This window comes from Lepus europaeus, chromosome 3, assembly GCF_033115175.1.
Source record: "Lepus europaeus isolate LE1 chromosome 3, mLepTim1.pri, whole genome shotgun sequence".
Taxonomy (NCBI): Eukaryota; Metazoa; Chordata; class Mammalia; order Lagomorpha; family Leporidae; genus Lepus; species Lepus europaeus.
Window position 1 is genome coordinate 147,863,747 of NC_084829.1, and position 16,281 is coordinate 147,880,027.

The following is a 16,281-nucleotide window of genomic DNA, read 5'->3' on the forward strand; positions in this document are numbered from 1 at the left end:
GATGTTACTGGGAATGTAAGGAGATAAAACATTCATAAACTGTAGAATTATAGAACTTTTGAGAATGTCTAGTGTTATTTAACTAAATTATCATTCATAATCCAGCAAAGGATACACGTATGTGCCTAGCACAATGAATCTAATTAAATGCATACTATTTTTGTTCTTAAGAACTGCATTTTATTTCACAGAGTTACAAGTACATTATCCAGTGTTTGGTGTTGTATAACAGTTGGCCTCTCACTGAAAGTCAACTGACATTTGTTCAAGCACTAAAAGACTTAGAGAAAAATGATATCAAAGGTATGTTGTTCTGAATGTATATGCGTTTGAATTGCTTGTAATTTAATGATAAATTTATCATGTAATTATTAAAATATCATTGCTTATAATTTGCATTATATACTCTCTGGCATTTCTTGTTGTGTTAACCGTATGTTTCAATATTTTTATTGCAGGGTTTATTAGAATCAAATTTTATGACTACTTAGGACTAATTAAAACAGATTTATCCTAGTTAATAATTACTTGTTTATTATATTTCACATACTTACTGATTATATATTGTATATATACAAGTTACTTATTGATTATATTTTTGCATATTTTGTATAATATTCAGAAAAATTTTCTATTTATAAAATTATTTTTGCCCATAGATGTTGAGAAATTGTAACTCCCAAAATAAGCTCTTAAGGTATTTTATAAATCCTTCAATTTCAGAAAAACAATCTCCTAATGTAAGATGATTCTTTTTTTAATATAAACTCTCCTCTGAATAAAGAAAATCTGATGTACTATGGAATATTATCCATAAAAAGGAATGAAATAATGTTATTTGCGATGACATAGATGAGCCTGGAGTTCAAATAAGCTAAACATAGAAATACAAATACTGCACGTGCTCACTCATACGTGAAAGCCAAAAAAGTATCTCATAGCAGTAAATAATAAAATAGTGATTGCTAGAGGCTGTGAAACAGAGGTTGGGGGAACAATGAAATGATGTGATTAGATACAAAAGCAGAGTTAGATAGGCAGAACAAATTCTACTGTGCTAAAGCCCAATAGTGTGACTGTAGTCAATAATAATGTATTGTATATTTAAAAATAGATAGAAAAAAGAATGTTTAATCCGTCCAACAAAAAAACTCAGAACGATTAATTTTTGAGAAAAGGATATACAGATTACTTTAATTTTATTGTTACATGTCATACTGCTGGGTTGAAATGTCACACTGCACCTCATAACTAGGTTCAATTTTTATGTGTCATGCTAAAAATAATCTTCAAAACATATCAAAGATTCTCAAAATTGCAAGCAAGGAATGATAGGTTGATTCTTTCACAAAAGAGACTCAAATTAAAATCTCAGCCTCTACCCCGAAGCTTGATACCACCTAAAGCAGTGTGATAACTGAATCTGAAGGAACATGTGCTTTCCATTTATGCCCTTTGAAAAAGTAAATCACATCATCCTATCATGAAAACAATTATGTGCATGTCATTTTAAAATTACACAAAAGAGTACAGCATAAAAAGTGAAAACCATTATGGATGCATGGCAGCCTCCATCAAATGCTGCTTAGTCATTTTCCAGGACTTCTCTTTTAATTCTATCTAAGTTACATACTTGTTTCACATATATCATATATACAGATTAAGAACATAGTAATACTTCTCAACCTACCCTCCCTTCCACCAATACTCCAACCCTTCTTCCTCCTCCCTCTCCCATTCCCACTCTTAGTTTTCATAAAGATATATTTTAGTTACTTAGTGAGTGTAAAGTTAACCCTAAACTAAGTAAACAAGTTCAAAAAGTAGTACAAAGAAAAAAAAAATTATTCCTCAAAAGAAGAGACGAGGGTTGGAAACAATCATCTTGAAACATCCATTTCACTTTAATACATTACATTTTAGATACTCTATTAGTTACTTTGGATCAGGGAAAATATATTATGTATGTCTTTTGGAGACTGGTTTATTTCACTAAGTATAATTGTTTCCAGTTGTGTCCATCTTGTTGCAAAAGATATGATTCTTTGTGTTTTTTTTTTGTACAGCTGAATAGTACTCCATATTATACACACACACACACACACACAGTAATTTCTTTATTCAGTCAACAGTTGATGGACATCTGTGTTGATTCCATATATTAGCTATTGTGAATTGTGCTGCAATGAACATGGGGAACAGATAATTCTTTCATATGCTGAATTATTTTGGTTTGGGTAAATTTCCAGAAGAGGGATAGCTGGATCATATGTTAGGTCTATATTCAGATTTCTCAGGTATCTCCATACTGTCTTCCACAGTAGACACCAGTTTACATTTCCACCAACAGTGGATTAAATACCTTTTTCTGACATTCTCACCAGAGTTTGTGGATTGTTGATTTCAGAAATGAGAGCCGTTCTGACTGTAGTGAGGTGAAATCTCAGTTGGTTTTGATTTACATTTCCCTGATGGCTAGTGATCCTGAGCATTTTTTCAATTTTTCTGTTGACATTTGAATTTCCTCTCTTGAAAAATGCCTGTTCAAGTCTTTGCCCATTTCTTAACTGAACTGTTTGATTTGTTGTTGAGTTTCTTGAGCTCTTTATAGTCAGGATATTAATCCTTTATCAGTTGTATGGTTTACAAATATTTTCTCCCATTCTCTTTGTTGCCTTTTCACTTTGCTGAGTGTCCCTGTGTAGTGCAGAAGCTTCTCAGCTGAACACAATCCCATTTATCCACTTTGGCTTTGATTGCCCATGCTTCTGGGTCTTTGCCAAGAAGGCTTTGCTTACGCCACTGTCTTTCAGAGTTTCCCCAATATTCTCCAGTAATTTGTTCATATCAGGTCATAGATTTAGGTCTGATCCATTTTGAGTGGATTTTTATGTAAGGTTAAGGTATGTGTCTAGTTTCATAGTTTTGTGTGTGAAGATCCAGTTTTCCCAGCACCATTTTTGGAAGAGACTGTCCTTGCTCTAGGGATTGATTTTTAGCTCAATTATTAAAGATAAGTTGGTTGTAGATACATGGATTGATTTCTGAAGTTGTTACACATCTGTTTTTGTGCCAGTGCCAGACTGTTTTGAATATAGCTGCCCTGTAGCATGTCTTGAAATCAGATATTGTGATGCCTTCTGCTTGGTTTTTGTTGTATAAGATTGCTTTAGCTATTTGGGGTCTCTTGTTTCCATATGAATTTTAGCATCATTTTTTCTATATCTGCAAAGAATATCATTGGCATATTGATTGGGATTGCATTGAATCTGTAAATTGCTTTAGATAGTATGGGCATTTTGATAATATTGATTCTTCCAATTCATGAACATGAAAGATTTTTCCATTTTTTAATTTCTTCTTCTATTTTTAATGTTTATTAATTATCATCATAAAGATTAATAGCATCCTTGGTTAAATTTATTCCAAGGAATGTAATGCTTTTTGTAACTATTGTTAATGAGATTGATCTTAGAAGTTTTAGAAGCTTTGTTTGCCATGGCATTGTCTGTTTATACAAAGGCTATTGGTTTCTCTGTGTTAATTTTATATCCTGCCACTTTACCAAACTCTTTTATGAGTTTCAATAGTCTCTTGTTGGAGTCTTTTGGATGCCCTCTATATAGTATCATGTCATTTGCAAATAGAAAGCCTGACTTCCTCCTTTCCAATTTATATCCCTTTGATATATTATTCTTGCCCAATAGCTCTGGCTAAAACTTCCAGAATTATATTGAATAGTAATGGTGAGAGTGGACATCTTTGTCTGATTCTGGATCTTAGAGGGAATGCTTCCAGCTTTCCCCCATTCAATATGATGCTGGCTGTGGGTTAGCAATAAATTCCCTTGATTGTGTTAATGAATATTCTTTCTATACTAAATTTGCTTAAGGTTTTCACCATGAATGGGTACTGTATTTTATCAAATACTTCCTCTGCATCTCGGCACCTATTGACATAACCATACAGCTTTTGCTGTTCAGTTTGTTAATGTGATGTACCACATTGTTTATTTGTCAGTGTTGAACCATCTCTGCATACCAGAGATAAATTCTGGTTGGTCTGGGTGAAAGATATTTCAGCTGTGCTGTTAGAGTCAATTAGCTAATGTTTTCTTGAGGATTTTTGCATCTATATTTATCAGGTATATTGATCTATAGATTTCTACCCCTGTTACATTTTTCTGCTTTAGGTATTAAGGTGATACTGGCTTTATAGAAGGAGTTTGGAAGGACTTCCTACTTTGCAATTGTTTTGAATAGCTTGAGAGGAATTTGAATTGGTTCTTTAAATCTCTGATGGAATTCAGCAATGAAGTCATCTGGTCCTGGGCTTTTCTTTTTTGGGAGGGTCTTTATTACTGGTTCAATCCCCATCTTGGTATTTGTCTGTTTAGGTTTTGCAGATCTTCATGACACAATTTTGGTAGGTTGTATGTATCCAGGATCTGCTATTTCTCTTTATTAACTTTTATTTAATAAATATAAATTTCCAAAGTACAGCCTTTGGATGACAGTGGCTTTTTCCCCCCATAATCTCCCTCCCACCCGCAACCATCCCATCTCCAATTCCCTCTCCTATCCCATTCACATCAAGATTATTTAATTATCTTTATATACAGAAGATCAATTTAGTATATACTAAGTAAAGATTTCAACAGTTTGCACCCACACAGAAACACAAAGTATAAAGTACTGTTTGAGTACGAGTTATACTGTCAATTCACATAGTACAACACATTAAGGACAGAGATCCTACATGGGGAGTAAGTACAAAGTGACTCCTGTTGTTGACTTAACAATTGACACTCTTGTTGATGGCGTCAGTAATCTCCCGAGGCACTTGTCATGAGTTGCCAAGGCCATGGAAGCCTTTTGAGTTGCCGACTCTGATCATATTTAGACAAGGTCATAGTCAAAGTGGAAGTTCTCTACTCCCTTCAGAGAAAGGTACCTCCTTCTTTGATGGCCTGTCCTTTCCACTGGGATCTCACTCAGAGATCTTTCATTTAGGTCATTTTTTTTTTTTTTTTGCCAGAGTGTCTTGGCTTTCCATGCCTGAAATATTCTCATGGGCTTTTTAGCCAGATCTGAATGCCTTAAGGGCTGATTCTGAGGCCAGAGTGTTGTTTAGGACATCTGCCATTCTATGAGTCTGCTCTGTATCCCGCTTCCCATGATGGATCATTCTCTCCTTTTTAATTCTATCAGTTAGTATTAGCAGGCACTAGTCTTGTTTAAGTGATCCCTTTGACTCTTCATCCTATCATTTTGATCAATTATGAACTGAAACTGATCATTGTGACTACTGAAAGGGCATTGTCACATGCCACCTTGATGGGATTGAATTGGAATCCCCTGGCACGTTTCTTTTTTTAAAAAAACTTTTATTTAATGAATATAAATTTCCAGTGTAAGCTTATGGATTACAATGGCTTCCCCCTCCCATAACTTCCCTCCCACCCGCAACCCTCCCCTCTCCCACTCCCTCTCCCCTTCCATTCACATCAAGATTCATTTTCAATTCTCTTTATATACAGAAGATCAATTTAGTATAAAGATTTCAACAGTTTGCACCCACATAGAAACACAAATTGAAACATATTGTTTGAGTACTAGTTATAGCATTAAATCACAATGTACAGCACATTAAGGACAGAGATCCCACATGAGGAGCAAGTGCACAGTGACTCCTGTTGTTGACCCAACAAATTGACACTCTAGTTTATGGCGCCAGTAACCACCCTAGGCTGTCATCATGAGTTGCCAAGGCTATGGAAACCTTCCCAGTTGGCCGACTCTGATCATATTTAGACAAGGTCATAAAAGACAGAGTGAGGATAGTAACCAATGATCCTAAGAGTGGCATTTACCAGGTTTGAACAATTACACAGCATTAAGTAGGGAAGAAGACCATCAGTACACACAGGTTGGGAGTAGAGCCATTGGTGGTAGAGTAGAGGTTATGATTACAAAGGAATGAGGCCCAAGTGCGCTAGACAGGGTCTAGAACAAAGGACAGAGTCATTATTAGAGGAGCTAAGAAAGGTGCTGTCTAAGCTACAATTAAGTTTTCTGATTGAGAGGCAAATAGAACCTGATAGAAGGGGCTTGATAATAATCTGGTGGGCTTTAGGCCTTGTAAGTTGAGAGGCCCAGACCTATCTATCTCTTCACATGGGGTATATCCTAAGGGAGGTGTGAACCTCCTAGGGGAAGGCACTCTGTTGACTTGCATTACTTGGCTGGCCTGGGAGGAGAGCTGGCCAGGTAAAGGCAGGTGGCATCTCTAACAGGAAATTTACAGTTCTGCCTACAATGTTGCTGACCCTACTTGGCCATCCCCTCAGCTGCAGTGGTCACTTTGGAAGTTGGGCTGAGTGAAAGGCTTTTCAGCTTAGAGCCAATAAGATCTGTGGCTCTGACCTGGGCATCCTTCGACTCCAGGGCAGGTCCATTTCCAGTGATCCAACTCTTGGTAGAGCTGCCAGGGCTCTTCACAAGCTGACTTCTGCTGAAGCCCAGGCTTACCACATTGAAAGCCACTGCAGTGGACTGGCCTGTTGGGTCTCCTTGAGGACAGATCACTGTACAGATCAGCCATTAATAGGCCTGCCACCCATTGCTTCTGATGCCGAGCTTTCTTTTCCTCCTGGTTTGTGTTAAAGCAGACCAGAGGATGCAAGTCAAGGGAGTGCCCAAGTCCCATCTCTAATCTTCAGTGGCCTGAACTACAAGTCTATAGTCACAGGCATGTTCTGTAGTAATTTTTCTAAGGTAGACAATTCCTATGAGGAAAATTATATTCTCACTTTAAAACTTTCTTTCTGTTTGGTCTGAAAGGGAGTTTTTTTCCTACTTACTGTTTACTTTGCTGATGGCGAAGTAAATCTAGCTATGAGGTTATTATTTAAGTTCTTATTTTGGCTATGCTATTACAGAAAAATGTTAGTCATCTCTTTTATAAGGTCTAAAGATTAAATTGTGCGTCCTACAACACGTTTCTAGCTCTACCATTTGGGGCAAGTCCAATTGAGCATGTGCCGAACTGTACATCTCCTCCCTCTCTTATTCCCACTCATATTTAACAGGGATCACTTTTCAGTTAAATTTAAACACCTAAGAATAATTGTTAATTAAAGAGATCAACAAATAGTATTAAGTAGAACAAAAAAAAATACTAAAAGGGATAAAGTATTAAGCTGTTCCTCAACAGTCAGGACAAGGACTGATCAAGTCATTGTTTCTCATAGTGTCCATTTCACTTCAATAGGTTTCCTTTTTGGTACTTGGTTAGTTGTCACTGATCAGGGAAAACATTTGATATTTGTTCCTTTGGGACTGGCTTAATTCACTCAACATGATGTTTTACAGATTCCTCCATCTTGTTGCAAATGATTGGATTTAATTTATTTTACTGCTGTATAGTATTCTATAGAGTACATGTCCCATAATTTCTTTATCCAGTCTACTGTTGATGGGCATTTAGGTTGATTCCAGGTTTTAGCTATTGTGAATTAAGCTGCGATAAACATTGAGGTGCAGACAGCTCTTTTATTTGCCAATTTAATATCCTTTGGGTAAATTCCAAGGAGTGGGATGGCTGAGTTGTATGGTAGGGTTATATTCAGGTTTCTGAGAAATCTCCAGACTAATTCCATAGTGGCTTAACCAGTTTGCATTCCCACCAACAGTGGCTTAGTGTCCCTTTTTCCCCACATCCTCACCAGCATCTGTAGTTGGTAGGTTTCTGTATGTGAGCCATCCTAACCTGGGTGAGGTGAAACCTCATTGTGGTTTTGATTTTCATTTCACTGATTGCTAGTGATCTTGAACATTTTTTCATGTGTCTGTTGGCCATTTGGATTTCCTCTTTGGCAAGATGTCTGTTGAGGTCTTTGGCCCATCTCTTAAGTGGGTTGTTTGTTTTGTTGTTGTGGAGTTTCTTGATTTCTTTGTAGATTCTGGTTATCAACCCTTTATCTGTAGCATAGTTTGCAAATATTTTTCCCATTTTGTTGATTACCTCTTCACTTTCCCGATTATTTCTTTTGCAGTACAGAAACTTCCTAATTTGATGTAATCCCAATTGTTAATTTTGGCTTTGACAGCCTGTGCCTTCTTTTTCCAAGAAGTCTTTGCCTTTGCCTGTATCTTGCAGGGTTTCTCCAATGTTCTCTAATAATTTGATGTTGTCAGGATATAGATTTAGATCTTTAATCCATGTTGAGTGGATTTTTGTGTAAGGTGAAAGGTAGGGGTCTTCCTTCATGCTTCTGCACGTGGAAATCCAGTTTTCCCAGCACCATTTGTTGAATAGACTGTCCTTGCTCCAGGAATTGATTTTTGATCCTTGATCAAATATAAGTTGGCTGTAGATGTTTGGATTCATCTGGTGTCTCTATTCTGTTCCATTGGTCTATCCATCTGTTTCTATACCAGTAGCATTTTCTGTTGATTATAACTGCCCTGAGTATGTCCTGAAATCTGGTATTGTGATTCCTCCAGCTTTGTTTTTGTTGTACAGGATTGCTTTAGCTATTCGAGGTCTCCTGTGCCTCCATATGAATTTCAGCCTCATTTTTTTCAGATCTCAGAAGAATGTCTTTGGTATTTTGATTGGTATTGCATTGAATGTATATATTGCTTTTGGGAGAATGGACATTTTGATGATATTGATTCTTCCAATCCATGAACATGGAAGATTTTTACTATGTTTTGGTATCATCTTCTATTTCTTTCTTTAAGATTTTGTAATTCTCATCATACAGATCCTTGGTTAAGTTGATTCCAAGGTATTTGATTGTTTTTGTAGCTATTGTGAGTGGGGTTGATCTTAGAAGTTCTTTCTCAGCCATGGCATTGCCTATGTATACAATGATTGTTTATTTTTGTGCATTGATTTTATATCCTGCTACTTTGCCAAACTCTTCGATGAGTTCCAGCAGTCTCTTAGTAGAGTTCTTTGGGTGCCCTAATTAAAGAATCATATCATCTGCAAAAAGGGATAGTTTGAGTTCTTTCTTCCCAATTTGTATCCCTTTAATTTCTTTTTCTTGCCTATTGGCTCTGGCTAAAACTTCCAGAACTATATTGAGTAGCAGTAGTGAGAGTGGACAAAGGATCTATCTATTTCTTCCATGTTTCCCAATTTGTTGGCCTACAGCTCCTTGTATTAATTCCTGTTGATTCTTTTATTTCTGTAGTATCTGTTGTTACATTTCATTTTTCTTCTCTTATTTCATTGGTTTGGGTCTTCCCCCTCTTTTCTTGGTTAGTTGGGCCAATGGTGTGTCTATTTTGTTTATTTTTTCAAAAAACCAGCTGTTTATTTCATTGATCATTTGTATTATTTTTGGGCTTCAATTTTGTTTATTCTCAAATTTTAATTATTGTTATCCTCCTATTAATTTTGGGTTTAGTTTGGTGTAGTTTTTCTAGGTCCTTTAGATGCATTGATAACTAATTTATTTGCTGCCTTTCCAATTTCTTCATGTAGCCACTGATTACTGTAAACTTGCCTCTCAACACTGCTTTTACTGAATCACATAAGCCTTGATATGATGTATTGTCACTTTCATTCATTTCCAGAAGTTTTTTTTTTTTAACTTCCATTTTGATTTCTTCTGTGTGACCCACTGTTCATTAAGGAAGATGTTGTTCAGTCTCCATGTATTTAAGTATGTTCTAGAGATTCTTGAGATGTCAATTTCCAGCTTTGTTTTATTGTGGTCAGAGAAGATGCATGGCATGATTTTGATTTTTTTCAATTTGGTGAGACATGCTCTATGGCCTAGCATATTGTCTATCCTATGGAAAGTTCTTCTATTGATGAGAATAATGTGTATCCTGCAACTGGGGGATAAATTTTGGTAGATATCAATAGGTCCATTTGGTCCATAGTGTGAAGGTTCTGTTTTTTCTTCATTGATCTTCTGTCTACATTTATTATAGTATGTTATTATAGTAACAACTTCCTGCTGAATTGATCCCTTAATCACTACATAGTGCCCTTTTTCATCTCTTTTAACAGTGTTTATGTTAAAGTCTATTTTGTCTGATATTAGGATGGCTACTCCTGACATTTTTTGTTTTCTGTTAGCATGGATTATATTTTTATATCCTTTCACTTTGGTTTTCATGTGTCTTTGTTGGTAAGATGTGTTTCAGCAAATAGATGGGTCTCGTTTTTGTAATTTATTCAGCCAGTTTATCTTTTAACTGGAGAGTTGAGGTCATTTACATTCAAGGTAACTATTAATAAGAAACAGCTTGTCCCTGCATTTTCCCAGAAATATTCCTATTATTTACTTAGTATTTCTTTAGTACTTTTACTGGGGGATTTTGTGCTTTAACATTATTTCATAATGATGATTATTGTTCTGTGTTTCTGTGTATAGCACATCCTTAAGCATCTTTTTAAGGCTGGAAATTTGGTGACAAATTCTTTCAATTTCTGTTTGTTATGGACAGTCTTTTTCAACCTTCATTCATAAATCAGAGCTTTGCAGAGTAAAATATTCTGGGTTGACAGTTATTTTTCTCTTAAGACTTGGACTATATCTCACCATTCTCTGTTAGCCTGTAGGGTTTCTGATGATAAGTCAGCTGTGATTCTAACTATAGATCCTCTGAAAGTAATAAGGTGTTTCTGTCATGTAATTTTAGAATTTTTTTATGTTTTACTGTGGAAAGTTTGAGTACAATGTATTGTGGTGAAGATCTTTTCTGATCATGTCTGTTGGGAGTTCTATGTGGTTCCTGTACTTGTATGCCCCTTTCTTTCTCCAAATTAGGAAAGTTTTCTGTAATCATTTCACTAAATAGGCCTTCTAGTCCATTCTTTCTTTCCATACCTTTAGCAACTACCCATATGTTGGGTCATTTGATAGTACCTTTAAATCTCCAACACTAGGCCAGCGCCATGGCTCAACAGGCTAATCCTCCGCCTTGTGGCGCCGGCACACCGGGTTCTAGTCCCGGTCGGGGCACCGATCCTGTCCCGGTTGCCCCTCTTCCAGGCCAGCTCTCTGCTGTGGCCAGGGAGTGCAGTGGAGGATGGCCCAAGTGTTTGGGCTCTGCACCCCATGGGAGACCAGGATAAGCACCTGGCTCCTGCCATCGGAACAGCACGGTGCGCCAGCCGCAGCGCGCTACCGCGGCGGCCATTGGAGGGTGAACCAACGGCAAAGGAAGACCTTTCTCTCTGTCTCTCTCTCTCTCTGTCCACTCTGCCTGTCAAAAATAAAAAAAAAAAAATTAAAAAAAAAAATCTCCAACACTGCTTTTTAAGTTTTCTAATTTCTTTATTTCTTTTTTTTTCCTCTAAAAGACTTCTAAAGATTTGTCTTCTAGCTTAGATATTCTTTGTTCTGCCTCAAGTCTGTTGTTAAATCTTTTACTACCTTTTTTGTTTGATCTATTGAATTCTTCATTTATAATTTCCATTTTTATTTCTCTTTAAAAATCTCAATTTCATGGGAGAATTTTTCATTCATGTTATGTATGGTATTCTTTAGTTCATGGATTTGCTTCTGATTGTTTTTGAGTAATCCATGATTAATTTTTTGAATTCCATTTCTGGCATTTCATCAATGTCTTCATCTTCACATTCTAATATTGAAATGTTGTTGTATTCCTGTGGGGATCGTGGTGTTTTCCTTCTTCTTTTTTCTTGAATATCTGTGTTTATTTTTAGTCATTTGTGCAGTTAATTATAAGTTTTCCCCCTCTAATGGCTTTTATCTTTGAGCTATGCCTCTGTGGCTTAGTGGAATGTATGTACTTTCAGGGAATACTAAGAGGTGTGTGGTAAGTGTGGCCAAGTAGCTCTGGTCAGTTCTCCAGAAAGGGGCAAGTATCCAGGATAATACCCAAGTTGGGCATGGTCAATATCCTCTTGTTAACAGAAGGGTGGTCACTTCTGTTGGTGTGGTTACCCCCTCACCTTCTCTCCTCCAAGCTGAGCAATGCCTGGTGTTAGTCCCCAGTGTGTTCAATACTCATTCATTCCTCTGTATGAACTGCACAAATGATCTGTGCTGTCCTCACTTTGAGCACAGTCCCACTGCAATGACCCACTCTAGGTAACCAAGGAGCTCCTAGAATTTCTTGAATGAATGAAGGAACCATAAATGTATGCCACTTGCATTATCACTGTGCATATTTGCTGTCAAAGACCTGTTCCTTTGTTTGCTAGCCTGTATTGTCCATGTTGACCTGACAAGGAAGGATTAATAAAGGTTTGTTTATACAGAATTTAAGAGACTGCAGTTAGTTAGGGTTACTAGGCTTAACTTTTACTAAAAAGGAAAGATTCTAGTATGGGTCAAAACCATCTCAAATATCATAAATAAGGATACCAAGAGTCCCTAGTTCCTTTTGAATGCATTGCGTGCACTTCCAAAAGTAGCACATTGCATGGTGTGAACACTATTTACCTCCTCTGCTAACTTGCTCTGTCAGGCCAAGGACTATGCCTCCCTCAGGTTCATCTTTGTGTCTCTAGAACTAGTCTGAGGATTCTAGCAAAAGGTTACTGAAGGAGAGCTCGAATGTGCTATGCTGCTGACAGCAGGTGTGCTTCCATCCCAGTGACTTCTGGACTTGTTCATAAGATTGTTCATAAGTTTGTCAGGCCATGTTTCGGGCTCAGCCAGAAAGTGCTGTGATCTTTGATCAATGTCTCACGCAGACACAAGGAGGCAAAGTGTTAGCAAAGAAGCCAGAGTGCCCAGGCCTTTCCTCATTACAAGTGTGTGTGACATGTCAAACCTCCAGAGCAAGTGCTCAAATATTGCTATTTGAACACCTGGCAGTAGGACAGCTCAAGAGTGATATGCGAAGCCTCGTGTGAATTCCCTAAACACAGTCTGGGAATATGAATTTTGCTGGAACATTTCTTCATTCTCCTTAACGTCCCCATCCACAGCCGGCCTCATTGCCCAGCACACCCAAGCAGGTCTGAAGTACAGATTTGACAAGAATTGGATCTATCAGACAAGAACACAATTATGTCATAAAGAATGTGAGATGGGAGCTGAAAACTCTTCTCAGGCCACCTCTGAACCTGGATATGCCACTGGTTCCCGCCTATGGCTGTACAGGCCATTTGCCTTTTGGTGCCACTGTGCTTGTCACTCCCTGAACCAGAGCTTCCAGTCTGACTCCCTTCTCCAGATCCTGGGCTCTAAAGGTTTCCTGAGCCCAATCACATCCCCATTCCTTGGCTTTTTATTTTTATTATTGATAGCTGTGAGTTTAAGCACTTTGATTAGTTCAGAATCTACCACAAATACCTCCAAACTTCTGATGGAAAATAAGTGGGAAAAATCCTTAAATTGTATTTACTTACCCTTACTCTCACGCAACTCTCTTCTTTTCATCTCTGTGTTCTTTTACTGCCAGGCTGTCACTGTCAGTCATCCTTAAATTAACCATTACTCTCTATGGTCCAAATCAAAACTTATGTGCCCTTGAAGGATCTATAACTTTTTTTTTAACCTATACCTTTCAACCAAACCAAAGAAGAATAGAGTTCATAGAGTTAGGCACTGGCAACCCTAAATTCCCATTACTTTTCAAAAAAATTTAAGTGATTATAAAGGAAAAGGGAGTACAAACAGAAAAAAAAATGAAGAAGCATCTATATCAATATGTTAAAGTGGTTATTTCTGGGTGCTGGTACTTGTTAGTAAATTGACTTTTTCATTTATATTTTTCAGTATCTAAAAACAAATTTAAATTATAAATATGTATGTCAGAATTAAATGAGCATACACTATTTTAATAAGGAAACTCCTATTTTGTAGATGTAAAAGAAACTCCAGAGAGAGCTAGAAGTTTAATAAAATATGATTAGTTGAGTGTTATTAGAGTCCTCCTTGTCTCTTAAATACTCTTCCAGAATTATTCCTAGTTTTCTCAAAAAGAAGGTGTTACTATCATCTCAATGTTACAGATAAAGAACTGAGGCTTAGATACTGTAAATAATTTGCCTAAATTTTCATAGCTAAGCAAGAGCAAAGTGAAGATTCCAACCTACAGCTGCCTTGCTCTGAAACCCAGGATCTCTCTAGAAATCTCTAGATTTCTGACTCCTAGTAGCAATGGTGGTACAGTATAACTGTTAACATTTTTTAAAGATTTATTTATTTATTTGAAAGGCAGAGTTACAGAGATAGAAAGAAAGAGAGAGAGAGAGAGAGAGAAAGTCTTCCATCCATTGATTCACTACCCAGATGGCCGCAGTGGCTGGAGCTGCGCTGATCTGAAGCCAGGAACCAGGAGCCAAGAGCTTCTTCTGCGTCTCCAACATGGGTACAAAAGCCCAAGAACTTGGGCCATCTTCTTCTGCTTTCCCATAGCAGAGAGCTGGGTCAGAAGTGGAGCAGTGCCCATATGGGATGCTGGCATTGCAGGTGGCAGCTTTACCTGCTATGCCACAGCACCAGCTCCAGCTGCTAACATTTATATCAGATGCTTTTAAAAAAAGTTTTATTTATTTATTTAGAAATTTAGAATTACAAAAAGGAGGGAAAAGAGAAGTAGAAAGAGAGGTCTTCCATCCACTGATTCACTCCCCAGATGGCTGCAATGGCCAAGACTGGACCAAGCCAAAGTCAGGAGTCAGGAGCCATCTTCTGCTGATTTTCCCAAACCACTAGCAGAGAACTGGGACAGAAATGGAGCAGCCAGGACACAAACCAATGCATATATGGTTTGCTGGCACCACGGGCGGTGACTTTATCTGCTATGCCACAAGGATAGCCCCTATATCAGATGCTTCCTTTTTAAAAACATTTATTTTTATTTATTTGAAAGGCAGAGTTACAAATGGGATTGAGAAGAGACAGAGAAAAAGGTCTTCCACCTGCTTGTTCACTACCCAAATGGCTGTATTGGGCAGGACTGGGCCATACCAAAACCAGGAGCCAAGAGCTTATTCTGTGCCACATGGGTGGTAAAGGCCCAAGCACTTGGGCTATCCTCCACTACTTTCCCTGGCATAGTAACAGGGAGCTGGATCAGAAGTACAGCCGCTAGGATTCATATGAGATGCTGGCATTACAGGTGGCCACTTCACCACCAAGCTGGACTCTATCAGATGCTTTTTAAAAGTTTTATTTTTATTTATTTATTTGAAAATTAAAAAGAAGAGAGGAGAGGAGAGAGGAGGAGAGGAGAGGAGAGGAGAGGAGAGGAGAGGAGAGGAGAGGAGAGGAGAGGAAGGGAGGGGAGGGGAGGGGAGAGGAGAGGGGAGGGGAGGGGAGGGGAGGGGAGGAGAGGAGAGGAGAGGAGAGGAGAGGAGAGGAGAGGAGAGGAGAGGAGAGGGGAGGGGAGGGGAGGGGAGGAGACCAGTAGGGAGGAGACCAGTGGGGAGGAGAGGAGTAGAGGGAGAGAGATCTTCCATTTGCTGTTTCACTCATCTGCTGGGGCTGGGCCAGACTGTAGACAAGAGTTGGGAATTCCTTCTGGGTTTCCCATGTAGGTGGCAGGAATCCAAGTACTTGGGTTGCCAATTGCTGCCTCCCAGGTACCTTAGCAGGAAGCTGGACAGGAAGTGGTAGCAGATGTTGATCCCAAGCACTCCCATACAGAATGCAGTCGTCTCAAGTACAAGTTTAGCCTGTTGTGCCACATCCCCTGCCTCATCTGTCAGAGGACTTGTAAAGCCTTTAGCTTATACTGACACATTTAGTTCACAACAAACTTAGGAGGAAGATGGTACGACTGTTGCCATGTTGCTGATGAGCAAACTGAAGCTCCAGCATCTAAGTAGCTTGCCCTAGGTCACCTAGTTACTTACTGGCACCAATAGAATGCTGAATGGAAACTGAATATCTAGCAAGGACAATTGAAGGGGAAAAATAATAATATACAGTCGTGTTGGTTTCAGGTATTTCTTGTGTACCCCATAAATAACTGTCTATTATTTATGGAGCTGTCTATGTTACCTTAGTAAGCATAAACATTTATAATTGGATTTTATTATGTTTTTCCTAAGGTATTTTAATTGTCTCAATTTCAAATTATCTAGCATAATGGTAAGAAACTATAACTATCACATTAAAATATTTAAGTACATTAATGAATATGTGTTAAAACATTAAAGAAACATGAAATAAAATATTGATATTTGAAGTGAACATAGTAGAAGAGTTCATGGAATAGAAAAATATAAAAATATAGAGTTGGATAACTGAACAACATTAAGGATATGAAGCAGATTTTAAAAAGAAGTTGTTACATGGGGAAATACAGCACACTGCTTAATCTGGCC

General features: G+C 37.8%; 1 protein-coding gene across 1 annotated transcript in view; it reads left to right on the forward strand.

Annotated features, from left to right (window-relative positions):
* Nucleotides 1-16,281, forward strand: part of ADGB (androglobin) — a 225,895-nt gene that overhangs the window by 182,371 nt on the left and 27,243 nt on the right. Inside the window, exon 34 of the mRNA XM_062187283.1 lies at nucleotides 192-303. Coding sequence (XP_062043267.1) covers nucleotides 192-303 — 112 coding nt within the window. The remainder of the gene's footprint in view (nucleotides 1-191; nucleotides 304-16,281) is intronic.